At 35.5% G+C, this 26,064-nt stretch overlaps 1 protein-coding gene across 1 annotated transcript in view; it reads right to left on the reverse strand.

Annotated features, from left to right (window-relative positions):
- The window catches only part of LOC117575443 (histone-lysine N-methyltransferase 2D), a 70,635-nt gene that overhangs the window by 40,618 nt on the left and 3,953 nt on the right, over positions 1-26,064 (reverse strand). Inside the window, exon 2 of the mRNA XM_052008436.1 lies at positions 16,008-17,017. Coding sequence (XP_051864396.1) covers positions 16,008-16,525 — 518 coding nt within the window. The 5' untranslated portion in view covers positions 16,526-17,017. The remainder of the gene's footprint in view (positions 1-16,007; positions 17,018-26,064) is intronic.

Here is a 26,064-nt window from a genome sequence, read left to right on the forward strand (position 1 = left end):
TTATACATACATATTGAATAAAGGCAAAACAGTGCGATATTATTCTACAAAATACTAAAATATATATTAACTGTTAACTACATTGTCAGTAAGTCAGTAATTTATATCAACTGAAATATACCAAAAGCTTTAATTGGTATATTGATAAAGTGTACAATCTATATCCGGGTTGAAACATATCGAAAGATTTGTTTGGTATATTGAAAATGTTCAAAATATACCAGATTAAAATATACCGAAATCGTTAAATGGTAAATTGATAGTGTTCAAAATATACCAGATTAAAATATACCGAAAGCGTTAAATGGTATAATATTGATAATATTCAAAATATACCAGATTAAAATATACCGAAAGCGTTAAATTTTATATTGATAGTGTTCAAAATATACCAGATTAAAATATACCGAAAGCGTTAAATGGTATATTGATAGTGTTTAAAAATTACCAGATTAAAATATACCGAAAGCGTTAAATGGTATATTGATAGTGTTCAAAATATACCAGATTGGCAACCAAGCAAAATACAAACTGCCCTTTTGTTAGAGTATTGATGAAGCCTCCTTTTCTTTGCCGTATACACAAAGTTATAATACCCTTCTACCATATGAGTAGCGGGTATTAAAATGTACAAGAATTCAGAGCACAAAACCAAACACAAATTACTCAAGATTCAGAAGGTTTCTTGTAACTTTTATCAACTACACATACAAAATAGTAAAGGTATTCCTTATAATTAATGATGTTCAAATATATCAGTATTATAATTTCGGGTCTAATAAGTTATTCCTTGGTAAAGTGAAGAAACATTTACTTTGAAGATCTTAATCTCTGAAAACTGAAAAATCTCTTGATCTTTCGCACTCTAAAAGCTATACCAAATGTTTTAAAAGAAATATCCGAAATTAAAGCTAAAACCTTTAAAAAGCTTTATATGCTTTGTGTAGCATATTTACTAATCGATAATAATTTAAGGTCTTTAAAGCACTTCACTAGCTCTGGCAAAAAGTATTGCATTACTCAATTTATGATGACCATAATTTATAATTAATATATCATAATTGATAGTTGATATTCTTGGAAATGAGCTTCCCCATTAATTATTTCATTTTTTTTTGTCTGCTGTTTCAAGTTGCGCATTTTTGCCAGTCTTCAATTATTTTTGCATGTTTCATCATATTATCGCTATTTCTTCCTCTTCTTCCTTTTCGTTTTTTTTTTTTCATTTTTGATTTTTTCTTTTACTTCTTCTTTCAATGTGCTTTTTTTCTGCAATCCGGCAGCTGTTTTTACAGCTGTTTCGACGGCAGTCAGCAGTTTGTCGATTGTTGTTGCGGGTTTCGAGTATTTTTATTCGCACAGTTTGCTCAAAAGTATAAAGTGAAATAACTAGCGGCTATGCTCGACTAAGCGATACCCTGTAGCGTTGAGTTTTAGAGCGTAAAACTTGAAAAGTTCGTAGTGAAGTTCAATATACTTGTTCGTATTTTTCGTTTACAGGGTATGCTCAAAATTGCTCCAATTACTTTGGCATCAGCATAATGCGAAACAACAGAGCGAGAGCGAGAGAGAGAGAGAGAGAGAAAAGAGGGAGCTGAACTTGGTCAGCAAACTGATTTAAGATGTTTATGCATGGACTGTTGGCAACCCTATACATATGTATCCACATATAGGGAAGGCTAGGCTGATGAATCTGAAAAGTCAACCGCATGCAAATTTTCACATAACTCTGCGAAATCGCCAGGGGATCGTCGTCGTTGGATGAAAAAGGAGGGTGGCAGAGGGGGAGGAAAGAGAGACAACATTCTGTACATTGAACTTTTGAGAACAACTGCAGGCTACTTTTCTGTGCTGTGATCTCGTTTTTTTTCGCGTTCTCTCTCTCTCTCGCTTGCTCCTACTCGTCTATCTCTGTCTCTGTGTGTTGTCTGTGGGCTATTTTGGTGCGATTTATGGCAGCGTTTCGTTTGAAATTAACTGCCATGAAAGTTTCATAAACACAATCGAAACGAAACGAAACGAAACGCATAAAAAATGCGCAGTTGCAGTTCCCGGCTGTATTTTCCGGGTTGTGTTGAGCGGGGGGAGGGAAGGAAAGGGCAATACACCCACCGCAGCTGGCTGGAGGAAGCACGCGGGGGAAGGAAGCGTGCGTATCTAATCTGGGTCGTAAAAAAAAACATGTTTCATGCAGCAAGCGCCTCGCTTTCCTATTTACCTCCTCCCCCCTTGTTCATCACTCATCATCAACAAAATACATTTTTCCATAAACTACGCGCCAAAAAATAAAAGAAAGCTACACTTCAATGTGCTCGACTGTGAGATACCCGTTACCCAAAATAATACGGTATTAATTATAAAATATACCAAATAATATACTACAAAAATACTAAACTATATCGAAATTCACATTCGGTATATTGATGAAGTACTTCATTCTGGTATATTTTGGTTGTAACACCTTATCGATATACCGGATATAATCTTCAATATATTTTAGTATTTTCCGGTATATTATTCGGTATATTTTAATACATTACTTTAAGTATTTCGACAATATATAATATTAACACAATGCGGTATTACATTTAAAATATACCAAATAATATACTACAAAAATACTAAACTATATCGAAATTCACATTCGGTATATTGATGAAGTACTTCATTCTGGTATATTTTGGTTGTAATACCTTATCGATATACCAAATACACCATTCGATATATTTTAGTGTCTTGCGGTATATTATTCGGTATATTTTAAAATATAACTTTAAGTATTTCGACAATGTGCTGGATTTTGGCGGAATATACTAAATAACTCGCCATACAAATACTAAAATACTAATATACCGCAGAATTTTGACTAGGCAGTACATTTGTAAATATACCATAGAGGTCAAAATATACCAAAAACAAATTAAAGCTCTATCTCTTAAAGTCTCTGAAATCTAAGTGTTCATACGTCTCGAGTGTTGACGCTGATCAAGAATACATATGTATACTTTATGGGGTCAGAAATGCTTCCTTCCTAGAGCTATAACACCCTTCTACCCTTCCTATGGATAGAGGGTATAAACACGTATCATAAATAAATGGAATGGGAACGAAGTCTGTTGTCTTTTTATGTCACACTCTTTTTATTTCTATTTCTAGTTCATTGTTATCGGCGCTCCTTAATTGTTGTTGATAATGTTAATCTAATCGAATCCAAAGCCACACTATCTATATAAATACATATGTACATACATACACATATATTGCAAAAGTCATATATACAATGTTGATATTGAAAGAACTCATTGTTTCTAGCATATATATAGTTACCCTACAAAAACAACAAAATCGTTAACTTGATTCCATTACTTTATGAATCGAAATGATTCGATAGATTCATACTATCGAACGATAAACTAAGCTATTAATATTTATTTGTGGGATTAAAGTACACTTGAAGATAATTGCCAACTAGCTCATAGCCTTAGTCTCATGTTAGGGTATCTGGAAAAACGTAACTGATAGCGTCAAAGTCAACGTGACATTGTTAGAATAAAAAGGTATTTACGATCCAAACGGAATATAGGGGAAGTTTGGTTGGTCTTTTTTAAGACCAGGACTATAAGATAAGACTGACGATGATGACGTTTGATTACCAGCCAATGGAATTCTTTTGATTATAAAAAGGGGGGGAAAAAAACAAAAGAGAAAAGATAATAATAGTAAAGTTTGTAGCGACAACGCACATGGCGATGATTGATTCATAGATGGGGTCTAGAGATATGCCTTATCGAATACTATAATATCGCTAGATTGTGATATTTCATATTGCACGATCCAAAGATTAACAAACATACTTTTTTTTTTTTGTTGCTTTTGCTTTTCGAGTGTTAATCAATAGATTGTCTAACTGCGAATTGCATGATGAATAAAGCTAATAATAATACTATTTCAGAAATTGAGAACAGAAGTGTGATTATGTCAGTTGTTTTAGACACTCTTTCTTCTAGCATTTTCTTTAGACATTTCCTTGCATTGTCTTGCATTTCCCATTTCCATGCAGTTGATGAGCTAAATTGCAGTCATATATCATTGAAAGAATGACAACAAGCGACAAGCGACCACAATTGATGACAAACTCTCTTAATTAGTACAATTTGTGGTCTGGTCATATTGCCCACAGCACTACAAATATACCCTTCCCTTTACGTAGGATCGTTAAATTCTATTTATAGACCCTCGATAAAGTCTCAATGGTGGGGAACTGGAAACTTATCGAACATTGTAATTGATGTGGGCTCATCAAAAATGTGCAAATGTTGGGAATTTGTACAAATGTTGAAAGCAAAGTTCAGCTCTATCGAATTTGTTCTTAACTGCCTCATGACTAACGGTCATTCGCTGTGTATTATATATAACAATAGGAGGGAAGGGTTTAGTTTACCCCTCTCCATTCCATTCCATTCCATTCCATTTTGGGGCGGCAGTTGGGAAATGAAAATGACTCAGTGGCATACACGCAAAGCAAAAGCTCTATAAACTGCAAAACAAACTAAAACTGAAACTGAAAACAACAACCAAATGACACGTAAGAGCGTCAAGTCTAAAGTCGGGAATACTAGCAAGCATAGACACTCATTAAACATTAATCAAATACAGCCGAATACCAAGAAAAATAACAAATAATGAAATTAAATGAAGCATTTATGCAATTGAAACATTATAGATTAAGTATTATCGATAGTTTCATGATTGTTTCATAACTATCACAAACAATCGTATAAACTGTGGAATGTCAAGGAATATACTATAAATAAAAATTGAAATATTCATTCGCTTTTAGTAACTTCTCGAGATTTGCAAGATTATAAAGTGTATCTATAAGATCAGGAAGTCTAAAGTTGGGAATATTTAAAGTATAGACATTCTATAATGATATCGATACTTTCTCTATTGTTTCAAAACAATCCCAAAGAATCGTAAAAACTGGGAAGTGCGAAGGAAATTGTCTTTACCAAAATTCTGTGCATTATTTAAGTAAAAATTAAATATTTATTCGCTTTTAGTGACTCTTCTTCATTTGCAATACTTGGAACATGTCTCTATAATGTTATCGATAGGTTCTCGATAGTTGCAAAACTATCGCCAATGTCAAAAATGAAAAACAAATACCAATGCAAAAACGAGATCTTTACTCTCTTGCAATGTTATCGATCGCATCTATCGACTAGTTGAAACTCATCAGTTTAGTGGGTATCGTAGTGTAATCGAATAGTTGCACTTTTCCAAGTGTTTTGTATCTATTTCAAGTGTCTCTGGCTGACAGTTTGTGCGTCCACCAAGTGTTGTGGTCGACGACGTCGCTCTGCTGGCGTCGCTGTCGACGCCGACGTCGACGTCGCTGTCAGGCAGGTCGTTGCAGTGCCAACCGTAGTTGAAGGTGATTTAATAATGAGACGAATACCTCTTTTGCTCTCTGTCTCGCTCTCGCTCTCGCCTTGGGGGGTTCCGCGTCATTTTGCATTTTCGTTTTGCACGCTGCACTTTTGCCATCTCTCTTTTACGCTTTGTTATTGTTGCGCTTATAAATAGATTGCGCTGTCGCCATTGCCTCCGTCTTCGTTAATTGCCAGGCAGTTTTGCTTTTTCTAGCTTTTCCTTTTCCTTTTGCTGTTGTTTTTTTCGTTTTTTTTTTTTGCCATTGCCGTTTTCGTTTTTCTTTAATTATAATTCATTACGTATGTGCATTGCATTTATTTATTGTCTTCTTCTTTTCTTCTCTATTTTTTTGCTGCTCCCCTGGCGCCCCCTAGCGGCAGTGCTATTGCACTTGCCCATGAGCTTCGACATAGGGGTAGGTCGAGGCAGGAGAGAGAACGAGAGAGAGAGAGAGAGCGAGGCAAAGCGTCAAAAGATGTCAAAGCATTGGATCGATAAACACCTGAAGCATGATATATGACTGCGATTTATGTGACAGCTCCACAACAACAGATAGCAAAAGGACAACAGCATTTTGCTCTCTATCTCTCTCTCTCTCTCTTCAGCTCGATTAATTATTTAAACTCTTCGTCTTAGTTAGACATTTCCAAGTAGTTGAAAACTTTTGACATGATTCGCAATCAAATGGATACTAAAACATTTACACACAGCAGAGAGTGAGGAAAAGTGAGCATTGAAAACTTTGAAGAAACAAAAAATTACAAATACAAGAACAAAAATGTTGTGAAAAATCAATTGAGAAAGGTTTACAGAAAAATAGGAAATCTAGCAATACTCCAAAAATAACATAAATAATAGTTTCATATCTTTAACATTGTACAAAGCGTAATTCTACTCTTAAACTGAAAATATTTCCACTGCATAATGTGATTTAACAACTATTCTGTAATTCTGTGGTTGCCTGTTAATTATTCAAAGCACTCTCGACCGTCTGGTTGACACTTCATTTGGGATTTCCGTTTTCCCACTTTTATTATTATTATTATTAAACCTCGTCACTACCCATAGGGTAGAAGGGTATTATAACTTTGTGTTTCGGTTGACAATCTAACATTTTTTTTGTTTTTTTATGGTATATTTCTAATGTAATAGTATATCAAGTATAGTATTTAGTATATTTGTAGTATTTTTCAGTATTTTAATTCAGTACATTTCTAATGTAATAGTATATCAAATATAGTATTTGGTATATTAGTATTGTGTATATTTTAAGAATATTACCGCAATGGGTAATTGTGATTGTATATTAATATACCATAGAGTATTTGATATATTTGTCGTACTTTTTCAGTATTTTACTGAGGTATATTTTAAGAATATTACCACAACGGTTAATATTAATAGTATATAGGTATATTTGTAGTATTTTAATTTGGTATATTTTAAGAATATTACCGCAATGGATAACAGGTATAAAATGAGGTATATTTTTAGTATTTTAATTCAGTACATTTTAACAACATTACCCCAATGAGTAAGGGTGATATTATATCGATATACCAAACATGGTATTCGGTATATTTGTAGTAGTTTTTCAGTATATTTTAAGAATATTACCGCAATGGGTAATTGTGATTGTATATTAATATACCATAGAGTATTTGATATATTTGTCGTACTTTTTCAGTATTTTACTGGGGTATATTTTAAGAATATTACCGCAACGGATAATAGATATATAATTAGGTATATTTTTAGTATTTTAATTCAGTATATTTTAACAATATTACCACAACGGTTGATATTAATAGTATATAGGTATATTTGCAGTATTTGAATTCGGTATATTTTAAGAATATTACCGCATCGGATAATAGGTATATAATTAGGTATATTTGTAGTATTTTTCAGTATTTTAATTCAGTATATTTGAACAATATTACCACAACGGTTAATATTAATAGTATGTAGGTATATTTGCAGTATTTGAATTCGGTATATTTTAAGAATATTACCGCAGCAGGTATTTCACTGTCACATTCGCTCGACTGTAGCTTTCTTATTTGTTGTGAATTGTATATTCGACGACAAGTTGGGGAAAATTTTGCCTGAGAGTCGTCCCCCGACTTGGTTGTAACTGTAATTGCGGTTGCATCACTAACCACACTTAATAGTTGAAGGCACTTAAGATGCGAGAGAGCGAGAAAGAGAGAAGGCAACAACTTGGAGCTGATTACGTCGTTATGCAATCGCCAGGTGTGTGAGTGAGAGTTTTGCTCTCTTATTGCATGGCAAAAAATGTCACTCAATCACGATATTGTAAACAAAATAAAGTTACATATACATATGTACGTATTACCCTCTCAATAGATTCTGGAAATTGTGGAAACCTGATATCTAATTAACTTGACAACGACGACAACGCATCGACAGGGCTTCGTCTTCAGTTCGGTTAAATAATACTTTTTTAGTTCTCCCCTATTACAAAGCGCCTTTGGAAAGTAAACGTATAAAAATACTACAACAGAGAGCGAGAAAGAGTATGTAAAGATAAATGCGTTACAACGATAAAAATAAAAAGCTCTTTCACAACAATGGTTACGAATCCGATTACAGAAAATAATGAGGAGGCAAAAGCAAAGGCAACCAAGCAACATAGCTCTCGAAATGGACAAAGCAAAGATAAAAGGAAGAGATGATGGGACAGTCAGTTATTAGCCTTTATTAACTGATTTAGTTTCTGCATATTACAGAGCAAAAATGTCAAGTATTTATGAGATTATAATTTGACGTAATTTTCGCAGCGAGCAACTTGCGAAGCTAACGCAATTTTGCACAACTTTGTAGCATAATTTGAATATAAGAAAGCATGAAAAAACTTTCTAATAAAAGTTAAATTTAAGATTTCAATAAATTTTCAATATTCCTAACAAATAAAACTAGCTATGTTCAAAACTTGAGATACATAAATATCTAGAGCATAGATACTTTTGAGTTTAAGACTTTCCATGCAAAAGGACTGCAAAATATGCACACAAACACATCTTCATATGTATCTGTGTGAAAGTATCTGCGGTGTAGTAGGAGTAGGTTATGTATCTATGTATCTATCTGCAGCACAGCCCATTCACATTGTTGCTAAATGTGACTCGAGGGTTTGCTTGCTGCTGCTGTGTTCCGTTATGTAGCTGTAACTGTATGCGTATCTATATCGCTAGTTGTATCTGTATCTGTATCTATATCTGTAGCTGTAGCTGTAGCTGCATGTGTATCTGATGCTGTATATCAATAACAGACACACACACACAACAGTGCGATGTGCAATATGAAATGTGAGTTACAGTTGTTGTTGTTGTTGTAGTTCTTTCGCCTTTTTTCCCCCCTTAAAACAGGAGGAGAAGAAGGAGAAGGCAAAACGTCACAAACTCTGACAAACTGAACGACGCACGTCAACGACACCCAAAGCTACATAACCAGCGTGCAAGAGCGAGACAGACAGCTCACTGTGTACGTGTGTGTGCGCCGGTCGATAAACAAAAATGACAGCAACAACAACAACAACGACAGCAGTGAAACTGGAAGACTGCGCAGTTGACAGCGCTGTCGACAGCGCAGTCGACCAGCTGATAGCTGACGTCGCTGCCCGCTGTTGCTGCTGCTGCTGCCATCGTCGTCGTCGTCGTCGTCGTCACCGTCGCGTTTGACTCATTAAATATTTTGCAACCTTGACCGTTCGAGAGCGATTAAAATGTGTTTGTATGTGTGTGTGTGTGTCTGCATTGAGTATTTGTATAGTTGTTGTTGTTGCTGCTAATGTTGTTGTTGTTGTTGTTGCTGTTGTTGCTGCCGCTGCTGTTGCTGCTGTTGTGTGTCATGCAAAACAACTTGAGCAAAAACCGCAGCCTACATTAAACTGAATGACTGACTGAATAACAGTCACAGATACACAGCACAGAGAAACGCAACCACACAGCTATAGATACAGCTACTGCTATAGATACAGATACATATGCAGATACTGATTCAGATACAGATACAGATACATTAACAACAACAGCTTCAGATACAGCTACAGATAAATGCTTGTGAAGCTTCTCAAACGACAAAAGACTCTAGATAGTTTATCGAATGCATAATGCTCTTAAAATATACCATAATAATATACTAAATATACCGAATGCTATATTTGCTATGTCGATATACTATTATATTAGAAATACACCATAGAGAACAAAATATTTCAGATTTTGAACAGAAGCAGTCTTTAAAATATACCGAATTAATACTGAAAACATACTGAAATATACCGAATGCTTTAATTGATATATAGATATACCACTACATAAGAAATAAACTATAGAGAACCAAATATGTCCGATTATCAACGGAAGTAGTCTTTAAAATATACCAAATTAATACTGAAAACATACTAAAATACCCCGAGTGATATATTTGATATATCTATATACTATTACATAAGAAATATACCATAGATAGATTGTCATTGGAAGCAGTCTTTAAAATATACCAAATTGATATATTGAAAACATACTGAAATATACCGAATGCTTTAATTGATATATAGATATACCATTACATAAGAAATATACCATATAGAAAAAAATATGTCAGATTGTCTACTGAAGCAGTCTTTTTTTATTTATTTTCCTTACAATTTTCAATAAATATTTATATAATATTCAAAAAATATAATATAATATTTATTTTCAATAAAGAAACCTAGAAGTTCTTTACTATAATCTACACAAATTTTAATTTAATTTTCTTAAAAGAAGCTTGAGCTGAAGTCCACAAAATAACAAATTTTTTATTTTAGTATAAATTTTACAACATATCGCATACTTTAAAATATTATTTTTATAGGGTATCATTGCTTTAGGCTGGCTCGTGAGGTTGTAGTTTTTGTTTTTCTTTTCTTTGTTGTATTATATTCGTTATTCGTTATTGTTTATGCAGCCTCGCCTCGAGTTCAATGCAAATATTTGGACAACGACAGGAAACGGGCCAAAAAGCGACAGAAAAAAAGTGGAGAAAAACCAACAACGAAAGGCTGCGAAAAATACAAAAACACAAAAAAAAAGTACACAATAACACATGTGTATTTAAAGCCAAACACAAATAATGAAAACAAAATCGAGCTGTGTGAGACAATGATTACAACAATAAACATAAGCTTCTCTTCGCAGTTGCGTGAAGTGAAACGCAGTTTCTGGATTTTTGTGTCATTCTCAATTTCGATATCGCAATCGATAATTTCGCGGAATCGCGAAACCAAGTCTCTTATGACATTCTAATGAATGTCAAATTGGCTGTGCAATTGTAATAACATTTGCATTAGCTACAACAATTCCCATTTCCAGGCAACTGTCGACTGTAGAACCAATCATTAAATGTCCATTAAACAACTGAAGTTCCCCTCCCCCCGTCAACCTCACCGCACCGCTTCATTCCATTCCATTCCATTTTTCCCCATCAAGAGCCCAACACTAACAAATTGCTTCGGAGTGAGGGGTTCGTTTATTGTCTGACATCAATCAATTGTAGATTGAAACAAGCACAGAAAAAAAAAAGAAACGACAACAAAAGATAATTTTGAAAAAAAAAAAACATAAAAAGAGAATGGAACATGCTCGAGAGAGTGAGAGAGAGAGGTAGGGAATTGTGGGAGTAAATGTCCATTTGAAATGGATTTGATTACGCTTGGACAATTAGATTGCAGATGCTAGATGCTAGCACTAACGTTTGAACATACTCAATATATCCAGCGATGACTACAATAAACGTAATTAAACGTGAAGCAGAACTAATAAATTTGATAAAAATCGAAATTTCAAAAAGGTTCAATTCTTTTTTTTGTTACTTTTCGTGCTTCTTAAATGGGAAAACTAATAAGAAAGCTACAGTCGAGTGTGCTCAACTTTAAGATAGCTGCTACCCATTAGTAAAACAATCATATACTAAAAATATACCAAATTAATAATATTTAATATTTGCTGTTTCGATATAGTACTACATTCAAAATATACCATAAGGTCTAAAATATACCATTGTGTGTTTGGTATATTCGTATAGTACTACTTTCAAATATATACCAAATTGGTATACCAAAAAATACTAAAGTATACCGAAGCTTATATTTGCTATATCGATATAGTACTACACTCCAAATATACCATAGAGTACAAAATATACCAAAGTATATTCTATATAATGATACTACAAAATTCAATATATACCATAAGGTCTAAAATATACCATTGTGTATTTGGTATATTCATATAGTCACATTCAAATATATACCAAATTGGTATACCAAATAAATACTAAAGTATACCGATATAGTACTACACTCCAAATATACCATAGTATATTCTATATAATGATACTACTACATTCCAAATATACCATAGAGTACAAAATATACCATAGTATATTCTATATAATGATACTACAATATTCAAAATATACCACAAGGTCTAAAATATATCATTGTATATTTGGTATATTCATATAGTAATACATTCAAATATATACCAAATTGGTATACCAAAAAATACTAAAGTAAACCGAAAGCTTATATTTGCTATGTCGATATAGTACTACACTCCAAATATACCATAGAGTACAAAATATACCATAGTATATTCTATATAATGATACTACCACATTCAAAATATACCATAAGGTCTAAAATAGACCATTGTGTATTTGGTATATTCATATAGTCACATTCAAATATATACCAAATTGGTATACCAAATAAATACTAAAGTATACCGATATAGTACTACACTCCAAATATACCATAGTATATTCTATATAATGATACTACTACATTCAAAATATACCATAGAGTACAAAATATACCAGATTGTCAGTCAAATCAATTCTAAGAACCGATTGCAGTAGATGGGTATAAAAATAAACATAAGAAAAAACCTTTCTACACATTCGCAGTTTTTCGTTACCCTACCTCGAGTCGAGTCTAACTAATGGAAAGTATTGAGTGTTTTGCTTACAATTTTTAGTTCTGTTTCTTCTTTGTCGTTGGACAAACATTGAACCCACTTTTGTTTGCCCTTTTATTCCCCGCCTAGAACACAAACTACGACGAGCAGAAAAGTTATGAATGTACACAACAATCGAATCGAATAGAATAGAATCAAATTGAAAATTGAGGGAGGAACTACAGCAATCGATCAATAATAACTATGGGCGGCATAAGGCATTATTCCCATGGCATTTTGTTGTTGTTGTTGTTGTATGTTTAGCTTTCATCGCCGCTGCTTTTATTATTTGCATTATTTATGATAGTTTAAGGAAAGTTTTCTTCAAGTGCCTTCACACTGACTAACAAACGACGACGGCGCTCCACTTCCTATTCATCATCATCATTAGCATTTGCATTATTATTGTCATTATTATTACGATTATCATCTCTAATCTTTGCTCAAATCGTTTTGGACTTGCGTTTAAGATTCTCTTCTTTTTTTTTTTTTTTGCGTTGGCTTAAACGACCTTTGCAAATTACAAAGTGAAACCAGTTTAACCGCCAAGCTAACGTTATTTCCCCGCCACAGCAGTTGACCCCTCTCTCTCTCACTCCATCTCTCTCTCTATCTTGCTCGCTCTCTTCATGACATTTTCCAGTCGTCGACTTCTTTTGCGGTCGTCCGTTGTGTGCGGCCATTTAGCTCTCTAATTGCTGTCATTCAAAAACAACAGCAAACTAGAAAAAAAGACTTACAACAACTACAAAAGAAAAAACAGAGCAAAAAGAACACGGCAAAGACTGAAAAATAAGTTAACTCTGGTCAAAAAAAAAGCTGCTGTTACTCATTCTGTGTGCTACCCAAAAAAGACGCAGAAAACTCTGGGGAATAGTTATTAGTGATGGAAAACCATCGATACACCATCAGTATACTATCGATGAGATTCGATAGTTCAGAAAATACTTTGTGTACAAAATAAATCGATATACCAAATATATACTTAGGAATACTTAAGTATATTAGTTTGGTATATTTGTAGAATATGGTTTAATTGAAAATGAGCTTTCTTATTCGTTTTTACATTGAAGAAGCAAGAATAGTAATAATGAATAATTTAAAATATGAAAAATAAATAAATAATAATATAATAAATAATGAGAAATGCTAGTAAAGGTAACCAAAGTTAGGCGATTAATTCACACTAACATTTTTAGCATATATTTGATATTGATCGATATATCGAATAGAAATATCAATGAACATCGATATAAGTAAACCTTATACATAAAAATATATTCGTCCTATTAGCTCGTCCTGTTTTTTTCCCCCATTTTTTATTGCGGCAGGTCAATAGTGTCAAATTACGTATAATTATTTTTAACTTGAGCGAAATATGCGTGTTCTTGCCTCCTCGCTCGCTTCCCCCTCACTCTCTAGCCACTTCAATGCTCTGCACTCTTCACACTCCACTTAGTCATCGCCATTCAACGTTCGACGCTCAACATTCGTCTTTGTCTTGTGGCTTTTAAGTGCTTCCCACTTTGCCTAACCGCAAAACTAGCAACAACAACAATAACGAATCGTCATCATCATCATCAACAACTACACGAACAACAACAACTACTACAACCACAACAAAACACATTTGCGACTCTTGTTTCGCTTTCCGGGTCGTAATACTTCGTCGTCGACGTCGTCGTCGTCTTCCTCAATCTTCTTTCATCTTCAACCTCATCCACCACTATTTTTTGCTTCTTTTTGTCTTTTTTTGCCTGTTTCTCTGACTAATAATCTCTTTGCTCCTCTTAAAAAAAAAAAAATGAAATAAAATAAAATTTCGGCATGTGTTTATATAGAATAATTAATGATATACGAATGTATGTGTGTGTGTTCGTGGAATGAAAGTATTTGAAATATTTTTCAACATATTTTGAAGGTCAGCGAATTCTTGACTTTTATCGCAATTTACGTGAGGTTTCTACTCTTAACGTTTTGTGCATTATTTATGATTATTTTTGTAACGTAACTTTTTACTTTAACAAGTGCAACAAGCACTTCTGTTCTGTTTGCTATTGTAAATAATCGTATTACATAATAATAATAAACAGTAAATATTTGTGTGTTCCACACATGGAAAGAGAATTAGTTTACTCGTCGTAATACTATTCTAGACCCTGTCCCTGAGTAATTATAATGCACATTTCAATATTTGTTTACATGAGCGTTTTGCACAATAACCTTATTATTGCACAAAAAGATAATAATTTATAACATTTTCTGGGCCGTTTGGTGCAAAAACTATTGTATATCAAATATTGCTAGTTTCCTAGCTGTTATCGATTTGTTTACTCTAATTCTTTATTCAACGTTTTTCAGAATAACTTTAGAAAAGAATACATTCCTTTTATTTATTATCATTTCGATAGAATAAGAAATACCCTAACATCAGAGCTGAACTCGCTTAACTGTGCTTTAAACGTAGTTATAGATAATTATCGATACTTACGACTTCCTAGTTTCCTAGTTGTTATCGATAACTATCAATCCATTTTGTATATCAAATATGGCGCTTTTCACGGCGAATTTCTAGTTTCCTAGATGTTATCGATTTGTTTACTCTATTCTTTATTCAAAGTTTTACAGAATAACTTTAGACAACAATATATTCCTTTTATTTATTATCATTTCGATAGAATAAGAAATACCCTAACATCAGAGCTGAACTCGCTTAACTGTGCTTTAAACGTAGTTATAGATAATTATCGATACTTACGACTTCCTAGTTTCCTAGTTGTTATCAATATTTATCAATCCATTTTTTCTAGCATCTTTTTTTTACCTAACGTTTTTCAGAATAACTTTTCGATAATAATTCATTCCTTATTATATTTTTGATAGATGAAAATTGGTTTGGAGAAAGAATGTACCTAAATAACCATGACAAGTCAACTCGCTTAACTGTGCTTTTGTCACAGTTATCGATAATTATCGATACGCTTTATTTATTATACGCTGTGAAGTGTTTGACACTCGCTCCACTTTATTGCCAATAGTCTGCTGATTTGCGTTCTCAGCTCTCTTCTCCTCCGTTTTCTCATCCACTTTCTCCACACAGACACACACACACACGCAAATCTCTTAAGCTATCAGCAAATGCATGCCATCTCTTTCTGTCTTTGACTTTGCCTTTGCGCCGCGCCGCTTGCTTATCGCAGACAGCGCAGCTATTTGGGTTGCCGCTGCTGATCCGCATGTAGCTTCTTATCGCCAAACTAGAGCAGAGACGAAGTGAAGAAGTGCAGCCGCAAAGCGGGGTTGGCAAGTGGAGCAAATGAGTTGTGAACGAGGAAGGAGCAAAGAGCAAAGAGGGGGGTGAGTGCGTTTGTCAATGGCCGCGAAAGGCGCGAATGCAAACAGGAAATGAGCTTGCTGCGGAAATAATGTGAATTGAAGAGAAGCGAAGAGAGAAGGAGAGAGCGAGACAGCGAGAGGGTAGGCGAATGGATCACTATGTAAAGTAAGTAAAGTAAAGAGTGTGTGTTGTTGTTGTGGACTCACCTATGAATCGGCGATGCACTGGCAGCTGACAGCCGTTGTTGATACGCAGACATATTCGCAGCCTGCTGTTGTTGCTGTTGTTGTTGTTTTTGTTGTTGCTGCTGCTGTGCTGCTTTGTTTTGCTGCTGATTAGGCGCTGTTGTTTGAGGATGTTGCTGCTGCTGTTGCTGGTGTAGATGATGGGACGTTGGTCCATTATCATGCACTTGATGCGACGCAGCATTTGTTGCAGCCGCGTTGTGCTGCTGTTGCTGCTGTTGATTGCTGGCAACACGTTGCTGCAACTGCTGCTGCTGCTGATGTTGTTGTTGTTGTTGCTGGTGATGAAGATGAAACTGTTGCTGTAGTTGAAGCTGCGAATGTTGCTGCTGCTGATGTTGTTGTTGCTGTTGTTGTTGCTGCTGCTGCTGCTGCTGCTGCTGCTGCTGCTGTTGCTGCTGTTGTCCACCGTTTGTGGCGTTGTTTGTGGGCGGCGGAGCACCGACCTGCACTGAAGAGGAGCGTATAGCTGCTTCCATTTCATGCCGAACTCTTTTGGCTTAAACACTTGTTGTTGCGCTCAGAATTGGATGTTGTTTCAATTGTGGTTGCTGCTGTAAATGATGTCGAAGTGTTGCTTTTGCTGCTCTTGTTATAGTTGTGGTTGTTGTAGTTGTTGTTGTTGTTTTCACTGGGCTGCTCAAATGCAACAGCATTGCACTGCAACATATTCACAACATCTGTACTGTTTCACTTGTTTATGTTTGTTGCTGTTGTTGTTGTTGTTAACACTTTTGTTGCAACAGCAACAACAAATTGCTTTGTCGCCACTTAAAAGACGCCATGCAGCAGTGGCTGCTTTTTTGGCTCTTGCACTTGCATATTTATATACTTAGTTGCTCTTGTTGTTTAATGCACTCACACAATAAATTTTTTGTATTTGTTATATTTCTTTTCTTTTTTTTTTTTAATTTTTTCTTCTTGTTGCTACTAATTTAATCATTTGCCTATTTACACACATACTGCGAGTGCTGCAAAATAAAAGATAAAAAAAAAGCCATTGAGAATTTGTGGATTTAAAGCTCACACACAACAAAACTGAACACAGCGCGCACGCACACGTGAAGTGCGGCAACAGCGCAACGCGTCGCTATGTTGCCATTTTACACGCGCTTTTTTTTCCTTTTGCTTTTCGCAATTCCGATTGTTGTTATTGCACCACTTGAAAAAAAACATATTTTTCGAAACTTGAAAAAAATTGAACAAATAAACTATTTTAGACCCCGAAATTTGTTGCCAGCAAACTTCGAGAGTCGACGAAAAAAAAAAAACACGAACACGAAATTAAATAATTGAAAGCGTCGAAAAAACTTTTTCAGCACACAAATTTTTTGACACATATTTTGTTGCAATTTCCGAGAATGTGGGTGGACAGTGAATGTGAATCTGTGTGTGTATGTATGTTTGCATACGAGTGTGTGTGTGTGTGTGTGCACATTTCTCTCCTCGACCTCCCCTCCTGCGACGTTCACGCTCTTTTTGCAGCTATCTCTCTCTTCCTGACGTGTACACGAATTAAGCGACTAAAACAAACGTAACGTAGAACGCGACGACGCACGAAATGCCACGAAAAATGTGTTTGAAGCAACAACAACAAAAAACTTTTCCATTAATTAACAACTTTGCACACTTTATTTATTTCTTTTATTATTATTTATTATACATATGTGTATTTCTTTTTTTTTCGTTGTTGGTCATTGCTTTACTTTTGCTTATCATCTTCGGCATTATCACACGACTTGAAAGAAAACTTAAAAAAAAATCGCAACACAAAACAAAAAAAAATACGATTTTTTTTTTTCTTTTCTTTTGAAATTATTTTCCTTTTTCGTTTGTCATCCACACAACCTGCAATGAGAGGAAAGAGCAAAGCAAATTCTTTGATTAATTGCCAATTTCGATAAGGTATACAAAAAAAGAAAAGAAAAAACAAATAATGCCGATAATCAGCGTAAAATACGAGACAAAGATAAAGGAAAATACTTAGTACAACATACATATGTACATAGTTAGAGACATTATAGGGATTAATCACATTGCATTTTGCACTAAAAGTCATTATATGTATTTTTTTTTAATATACGCTAACTTAACTTAGCTTTGCAAATTCATGATGACGATTAACCTGAAATTCTACCCTTTTTAAAGGTCATTTGAAATTTCCAATGAAGAAAAACTCTTTTTGTGATAATAAATGTTAAAGAAATATTAAAGGCGTAAAGCGAATTCCAAAATTCATTACGCCACTTAAATTTGAATCTCATTTATTGCATAGAATTCAACTCAAAATTTTTTGCAGGATGCTCAAAATGAGTAAAATATTTCAATTGGATAAACATTTTAAAATAAACAAAAGCCACTTAAGCCGTGGAACTTTTAAATGCATTCGTGCATTTGGAAAATCAAAATACAATGCAAATTCTTTGAGGATTGTTTATTATTGGCAGCGCAAAATAAAAATGTTCGTTCTAAATAATACGAAACATTTATTCAAAAGAAAATATGGTACATACATATATAGCATTAAGAATAAATGTTGAATATTTTTAAAACAGTTTCATTGTATTGTTTCACTTAAAAAATGTTTCTATCAAATGAAAACATACTAAATCAACTGTTTTGTCTGATTTCTTTGATGTGAAATCTCATAGATTTGGTCTGACTCGATAAACTGGTACAATGAAAATATATGTATGTGTCCATATACATACATACGTACATACATGTTCGTTTGAATGCACTTACATCACTAATCATGTTGTTGTCGTAAGTCATGACAATCTCAATTGCCGCTTTGCAATCGCACAGCCTTTGATAAGCTATCTCAGCAGGAGCTTAAGGCATTTTTGATTGCTTATCAATGAACAAGTCGTGTGAATTAAAGGCCAAAATTAGCCCAAATAACATTAATTTCACTCGCACAAACACACGCACACACACACACACACGCGTTGAATCGAGGCTTTTTCCCCGCATTCCCCTCTGTTCCAACACAGACCTAAACATTCAGTGCCAGACCATTACAAAAAGTTATGTGTATGTAGTGTGTATGAAAAACAGAAATCAGCAGTAAAAGCAGAAGCAGCGCAGCAGCAGAAAGTAGCTTGCTGGCAGCAATATCAGAAAGCAGAAACAGAAACAGAAAAAAAAAAGCTGAGGCCGGTGTCGACAAACTGCAAACTGAAAAATGAAACTTGGCAACAGCGCGCGGCCACATGTTTTGCTCGCTAAACGTTGCCGTTGTTCGCTGCTGCTGCTGTTGCTGCTGCTGCTGCTGGTCAGCAACATTTTTGTTTTTAATGAAAGCAATTAAACTGCACAGCCACAAATAAATAAAACACAATAACAACAATAACAAATAACAGCTGGCAAGCAAACAAATACAACAATAATAACAACAATTCGCAATTCGCACACACAAACAAATAAACAACACTCACACAATTACGGGAACTGGCAACTTTAGTAAATTAAATTCACACTATGAAAATTGCACAGAAATTGAATTGAATTTAAGCAAACGGCAAAAACTCTCATACAAACACACACATACAGACGAAAATTAAGCACGAAATTCCACAATCAAGCAAAAAAAAAGAAAAAATCAGCCAAGCGTCGCAACGACAAAAACTAAGCAAAAGCAGCGACGTCGGCAGCAATAAAAATACACAGTGCCAACAGCGGCGCGTTAGCAACGTTGCCAAACTTCACACAAAGCTGAAAAAGACAGCAAAAAAACAACAACAACAAAAAACTTAAGCACGCGTAAGATTAAAGCAGCGACAGCGACGCTCACGTCGACCAGCCAAATGCGCTGTTGACAATTTTCAGCAGCCCCAGCGCAAACAAATTAATAAAAATAACAACACACGCACACCACCACCATCAACCCAACCAACAGCAGCGGCAGCAGCAGCAAAAGCAGCGCAGCAACAACAACAAACTCAGCAGCAGACGACGGCGATGACAATATGAAAGAGGCTTAAAAACTATACGTGAAAAGAAACAAGCAAAGCAGCGACGTAGCAGCGCAGCGCTGCGCAACCAGCATCGATGCCAACAGCGTTATAATAATAATAATAATAATAATAATAGCATAAAAAGAAATTATAAAAAAAAAAAAATCAACCAACTCGAAGCAAAAGCAAAACAAGCAAGTAAAAAAAAAAATGATGCCGCGCGGCAGCAACAACATCTGCCAAGAGCGAGAGAGCGAGATAGAACACGTTGTGCGCAAGCCAACAGAGTCAGTGTAAGTGAGAAGCAAACAAGACGAACAAAAAAGAGAGGGAGAACAAATAAGCAAGCAAAAGCAAGCGACGAAACGACGACCGAGCAATCGACCGACCGACCGAACGTCTGGCAATCAGTCGGTTGGTCGTTTTGCCGGTTCGTTCGTTCGTTCGTCGTTGTCGACACAAAGGAGGGGCCAAAGCGGGTGGGCTATGGGCCACTGCTGAGGTTGAGCAAAAACAGAGAGCAACAACGCGGGAACTTGAACACACAGTCAGTCATACGTACAGACATACATATTTACGGCACACAGACACATTCATGCAAAGCAAACAGCAGGCAGGCACCCAGTAAGCATTTCGAATCTAAAAAGAGTCTTCCAACTGATGAATACACGGTCATATATGAGATCGTGCTTCTAGTCATTTAAACAGTTTTTGAATCCTACTTCAATCATTTGAGAATCTCATTTGAATCTAAATTGAGTCTTTAAGAGTCTCATTTAATCTTATATTAAATCGGTCGTTAAAAATAAATAAAATATTTTAATTTATTATATTTTTTTTAATTTTTTTTCGAAATATGAATGCATAAATAGAATTTTGTTAATTGCATTTAAGTCATATATTTGAGAGACTCTTATTTTAATCATACTGGAGACAATTCTTTTTGATTATCAAAAAGGTAACAAATATGACTTTCCGATGATTGCAGTCATCCAATGATCTTACAATTGCTTGCTGGACATAAATTCAAAGTTGCTGCGCAGCAACGTTTTATATGTATGCGAGTGTTGTTTGTGGATTCGTATTGGTTATGCGGCGAGCGGGTGACGCAACAGCAAGTGCAAGGCGGCGGGCAGGCAGCGCCGTTGGCAACTGAATACGACACACACAAGCACACAACACAGATACACGACGCACACATACACATGCACATTTATACAGCAGACACAAAACTCGCAACGTCATAACGAGTGGTGCGACAGAATGAAACAACCGAACGACTGTGCGACCGATCAACCGACCAAACGACCGACCGAACGACACTTCGTCAGTAAGTCGTGCATAGTGACGTGCACAAAAATCCCCTGAGCAGCGCTGCTGTCGTTGTCGTTGTTGCTTTTGCTGTTCTATTTGTATTTGTATGATTGTCTGTGTACGAGTTCATGCCTGTGTGTCTGTGTGTGTGTGTGTGCATGAAAAATGATAGGGAGACGACGTTGAGCAGCAAACGAGTCTAACGAGTATAAAACGCAAGCAGTAAACACACGGTGAGTAGCTCTTAGTGGGCCTGGGGAGGGTGCAAGGGGACAGGCGCGCAAGGTGAAACGTAAAAAATACCGAGTATAAGAAGCAGACTCGTACACACACACACATATAAAGAGTCTGTATAATAATAATAATAATTGTGGAGCATTGGCGCGCTGGCATAAAATACACACACACACACATACACATACATTTACGTGCTTGTTGGACTGCTGTGTGCGTGTGTGTGGGCGTCAGAGTGCCCAAAATATGTACAGTAAAATATTCACAACGGCCGAAAATGAAATGAAATGAAAAAGAGAGCCAAAGCGAAAAGAGAGAGAGCGAGAGAGAGAGAGAGAAACACAAACAAAACAACAACAAAATCACGAGTAGGCCGAAAGCAATTTATTTGAGATAGCAGCCCCCCTCTGCCACAACCGCCGCACCATCGTCGCAGTCGCCGTCGCCATCAACGTTGGCTGCCTTCCCGCCTGCTGCTGTTGTTGTTGCTGCTCGACTGCGCTGCTGCTGCGCTGTTGCTGTCGAGTAAAATAAAGTATTGATTTTTCGTTGCGAGCTTTAATTTAGTCCGCCAGCTTTTATTTTCTTCTTTTTTCTTTTTTTTATTTCTGTATGTGTATGTGTGCGTTGTTTTTGTTGCGTGCGTGTGTTTTTATCAGTTATTACTCTAGTTGTTATTCTTGTTGCCGCCGCTGCCGCTGCGCCTCTGCCTCTGCTCTGCTGCTGTTTGCATCGTACATATTTTATGATTTTTGTACAAAAATAAGCGCATGTGAACGCGAATGAAAAACGTGTTTTTTCCAGCATGAAAATGTGTCGTAGGTTTTGCGTGCTTTTATGTGTGTGTGTGTGTGTTTAGCTTTCACAGCAACAACAAAAACTCTCCCTCTCTCTTGCTCTTCGACTTTTGCCGCTTCTGCTTCTTCTTCTTGGGCTTGTGCTGCTGGCAACAAAGTGCAACAGTAAAAGCAAATGCAACAACAACGAACGGCAAAACGCATATGCTGCACACATGTGTCCAAAGGGGAGTATGTGAAATTAGTTAGGGTTGCTCTGCACATACACATACACACACACACACAGACATTTTGCACACTTTACTCCCACACATGTTGCCTGGCAACGAAGCAAAATTCGAATGCTAAAATGATTTCATATATTGCAAAAAAGGAAAAAGCTTACGCAAAGTTTGCTCGACTACAAGATACCCATTGACTGTCAATCTGTGTGACCAGAGCTTCACTTAATATTCACATTACAATAAAATAATTGCATTCCTAATCCTATGTCATTTTCTTTATGTTTTCTATTTTGTTAAATTATAATACCCTTTTACTCATATGTCTATAGGGTATTGAAATAAAGCAGCAACACATTGCGTCGTTGGCTCTCGTATCCCTCGATAGTCGCCCTTTTGCTCTGTTTCTTCATTTCTTTTTGTTACTAGCAAACACATCCTTATTCCATATTTCTTTTACATGAATTATTGGGATTTCATGTTATTTCCAGTACAATCCGCATAAGAATCGCAACGACTTAACGAGACTTTTCCACTACGCAGCAGAAATAAAAAATATTACAAGAGGGAGAAGGATTTCAATGCAATTTCAAAAACATAATCAAGTTATACTTTAATATGAATTCACTGGAACCTAACGCAATCAAGCGAAGAAAAGTGAAATCAGGTGGATGAAAAGGCACGTATGTATGTATCTCACTTTGTTGCTACCTCAAGTTGAAAATGTTCTAGAGAAAATTATATTTTCATTATTTCTTCGTTCAGAGCAATTTTTTTCAAATATAAAAATATGCATTTTAATTTAGCTTTTTGTTTTATTTTTGTGGAGTTACGACACAATCTTTTACACTATTCTAAATCAAAGGGTAAATAAAGAATTTAATTCCAGTTTGTTATCTTAATTCTTAATTTTAAGAACATCTTAAGTTTTTTTTTATATACCGTTAAAAGAATTTAAATGAAGGTATTTGGGTATAGGAAATTGCTTTTCTATCCACCTAAAAATCATTTAAAAAATCAAGTTTCTGAGCATGCATAAAGAATAAAACAGAAAAAGATTTGACAGAAATAAACCAGTTACAAGATTTGATGCATACCAAATAGCGGAATGTAAATGTGAATTTGAATTTGGAATTGGAATTGTTATTCTTCAAGGTACGGCTAGCATATTCGGTAGAATTTGGAATGCCCTCAAAATATAAATTTTATAATATAAGCAGTGAAGAGAATTTTCTGTGTTGGGAATTGCGAATAGAATGAAATTGTTGTCTTTAAGCACATGCTCTCGTATCAAGAACATCATATTGTAAATTAAAGCTCAGACCCACTAAAACGCTGAAGGGGTTTTCATTATCTTAGGCGCTTTCATCTCAAGTATTTCAGCAACTCAAAACAAAAAAAAAATACTTGACATAACACGAGTTATGTCATGTTTCTGTGGGTTTTCTCTCTATTCGAGAGGCAACAGCATTGCTACTCAAATAATTCACATAATTAACGAATCCCGTAGAGTTATTACCCTCGAAACCAAAAAAAAAAGAACCGATGAAAAAAGCAAGCAACCCCCTGAAAGTAATCTTGAATTTAAGGGGGAGCGTTGGGCATGAGAGGGAAGAAGAGAACAGTAATAAAACCAGTTTTCAACATTCTTTTGCATGCCATTCAGATGTGAATTCTGGTTATATGGGTTATGAAGATAGAGACAGACGGACAACAAAAAAGAAAAAGAGAGGTACAGAGACAGAGTGAGGTAGTTTGCTCTATAAAGCGATTCCCGGATGCGTTTGTCAACGAATTTTGCAATAGATCATCATAATTAACACTATATCATTTTATTTCATTTAATTGGACTTTGCGTCGTCATTCTCTTGCTCTCTTCCTCTTTCTCTGCTGCTGCTTCATTGCAGTGTCAATTGTTTTTAATATTTGCTCTGTGTGTGTGTGGACATAAAAATTCCATTAAAGTGTCAAGTGACAGGTCTCTCTCTCACTCTCTCTTTCTCTCGCTCGTTCTCATACTCTCAGCTGTTTTGGTAGTTGCTCTATCTCTGTCCCTGGCAAAAAGATTCCTTAATGGTTCATCCAGATGACGTTGTTTTCTTTTCTTTTCTTCTTCTTCTTTGTCTTGCTTTCTTTCATTCTTTCCTTTTTTTCCTGTATTTTTCGGCAATTCGCGAGCTGGGCGTCTGGGTGTGGCACACACACAGACACACACACACATATGGCATAACTGTGAAAAGTGGTGAGCCGGCCGGCTGGCCGGCAGGGGGCGCCACCTGACATGCCATAAATATGGGCAAACGGCTTAAATTGCTGTAATTTAGTTTGCATATTTTACACGAAGCCAACAAGCGACCAATCAACAACAATGCAAACTTATTACACATAGATAGAGGCGAGAAAAAGACACACATACATTTGTATGTATCTCTTTGCACTCTGTGTAAAAAAAAGGGGGCATTAGCCGGGGTGGAGGCCTTTTCAAATTGCAGTTAATTTTTCGCCTGACGTCGTCGTTTGCCGCAAGGGGGCACACACAAAAAAAAAAGTCACAAGGACGTTGCGCGCGGCCGCAGGAGTAAATGAAATAGAATGATACAATGCGACGTTGCCAAATTTCATGCCCAAAAAAACATAGAACGCGTAGCTCTATCGTTGTTATTGTTGCCTCTGCTGCTGCTGCTGCTGTTGGCTTCTGGGTAAAAAGGAAAAATCAATAGGCGATTGCGATTGCATTTAAATGAACTCGAGGAACAAGAGAGAACAAAAAATAAAAAGGAAGAAGAAGCAGCATCGGCAGAGACAGCGCAGAAGAAAACGGCAAAATTCTATGGCTAGGGAGAAGGGGTGGTGCGAAACCGGTTGAACAAGAAATTCTACGTGTGGCGGTTCCACAAGCAGACTGCAACAACAACAATATATATAAAAAAAAAGCACCACAGCACAAAACGAGAGACAGAGAAGCCAATAACAACAACAGCCAGAAAGAAACTGAAGTGAAGAGAAGAGAAGCAAAGAAGAAGGAAAACCACAGGCCACGTATGCTGTCCGTCTGTCCAATCTGTCTCTCTCTCTATATATATATGAATATCCATATTAAGCATAAACTGAAGAAAGAAATTTGTTAAACAAAATAAAAAAGAAAAGAAACAAGAAAAGGCAGAAGAGAATAAGTAATATTTGCATAATTTAAATGCCAATTAGCAGAGCACAAAAAAAAAAATAAAAAATTCAAGTCGAAAAAGCTATAAATAAATACATATCTTATAAGTACACACATATATCTAGACTATGTATAAACTTGAATATCGACAGAAACGGAGAAAGAAAATAAATAATGATAATAAAACAAACTTGTTTCTTGGCGCCACTTTAAACCTTAATAATTTTAAAGATGGAATGAACGTTCTTCTGTAAATTAGCAAAGAATTGAAATCAAATCTATTGTGTAACAATTTCATGATTCAACTGAATTGAAACTAGTTTACAAAAA

The sequence above is a fragment of the Drosophila albomicans genome, chromosome X (assembly GCF_009650485.2).
Source record: "Drosophila albomicans strain 15112-1751.03 chromosome X, ASM965048v2, whole genome shotgun sequence".
NCBI classification, from domain to species: Eukaryota; Metazoa; Arthropoda; class Insecta; order Diptera; family Drosophilidae; genus Drosophila; species Drosophila albomicans.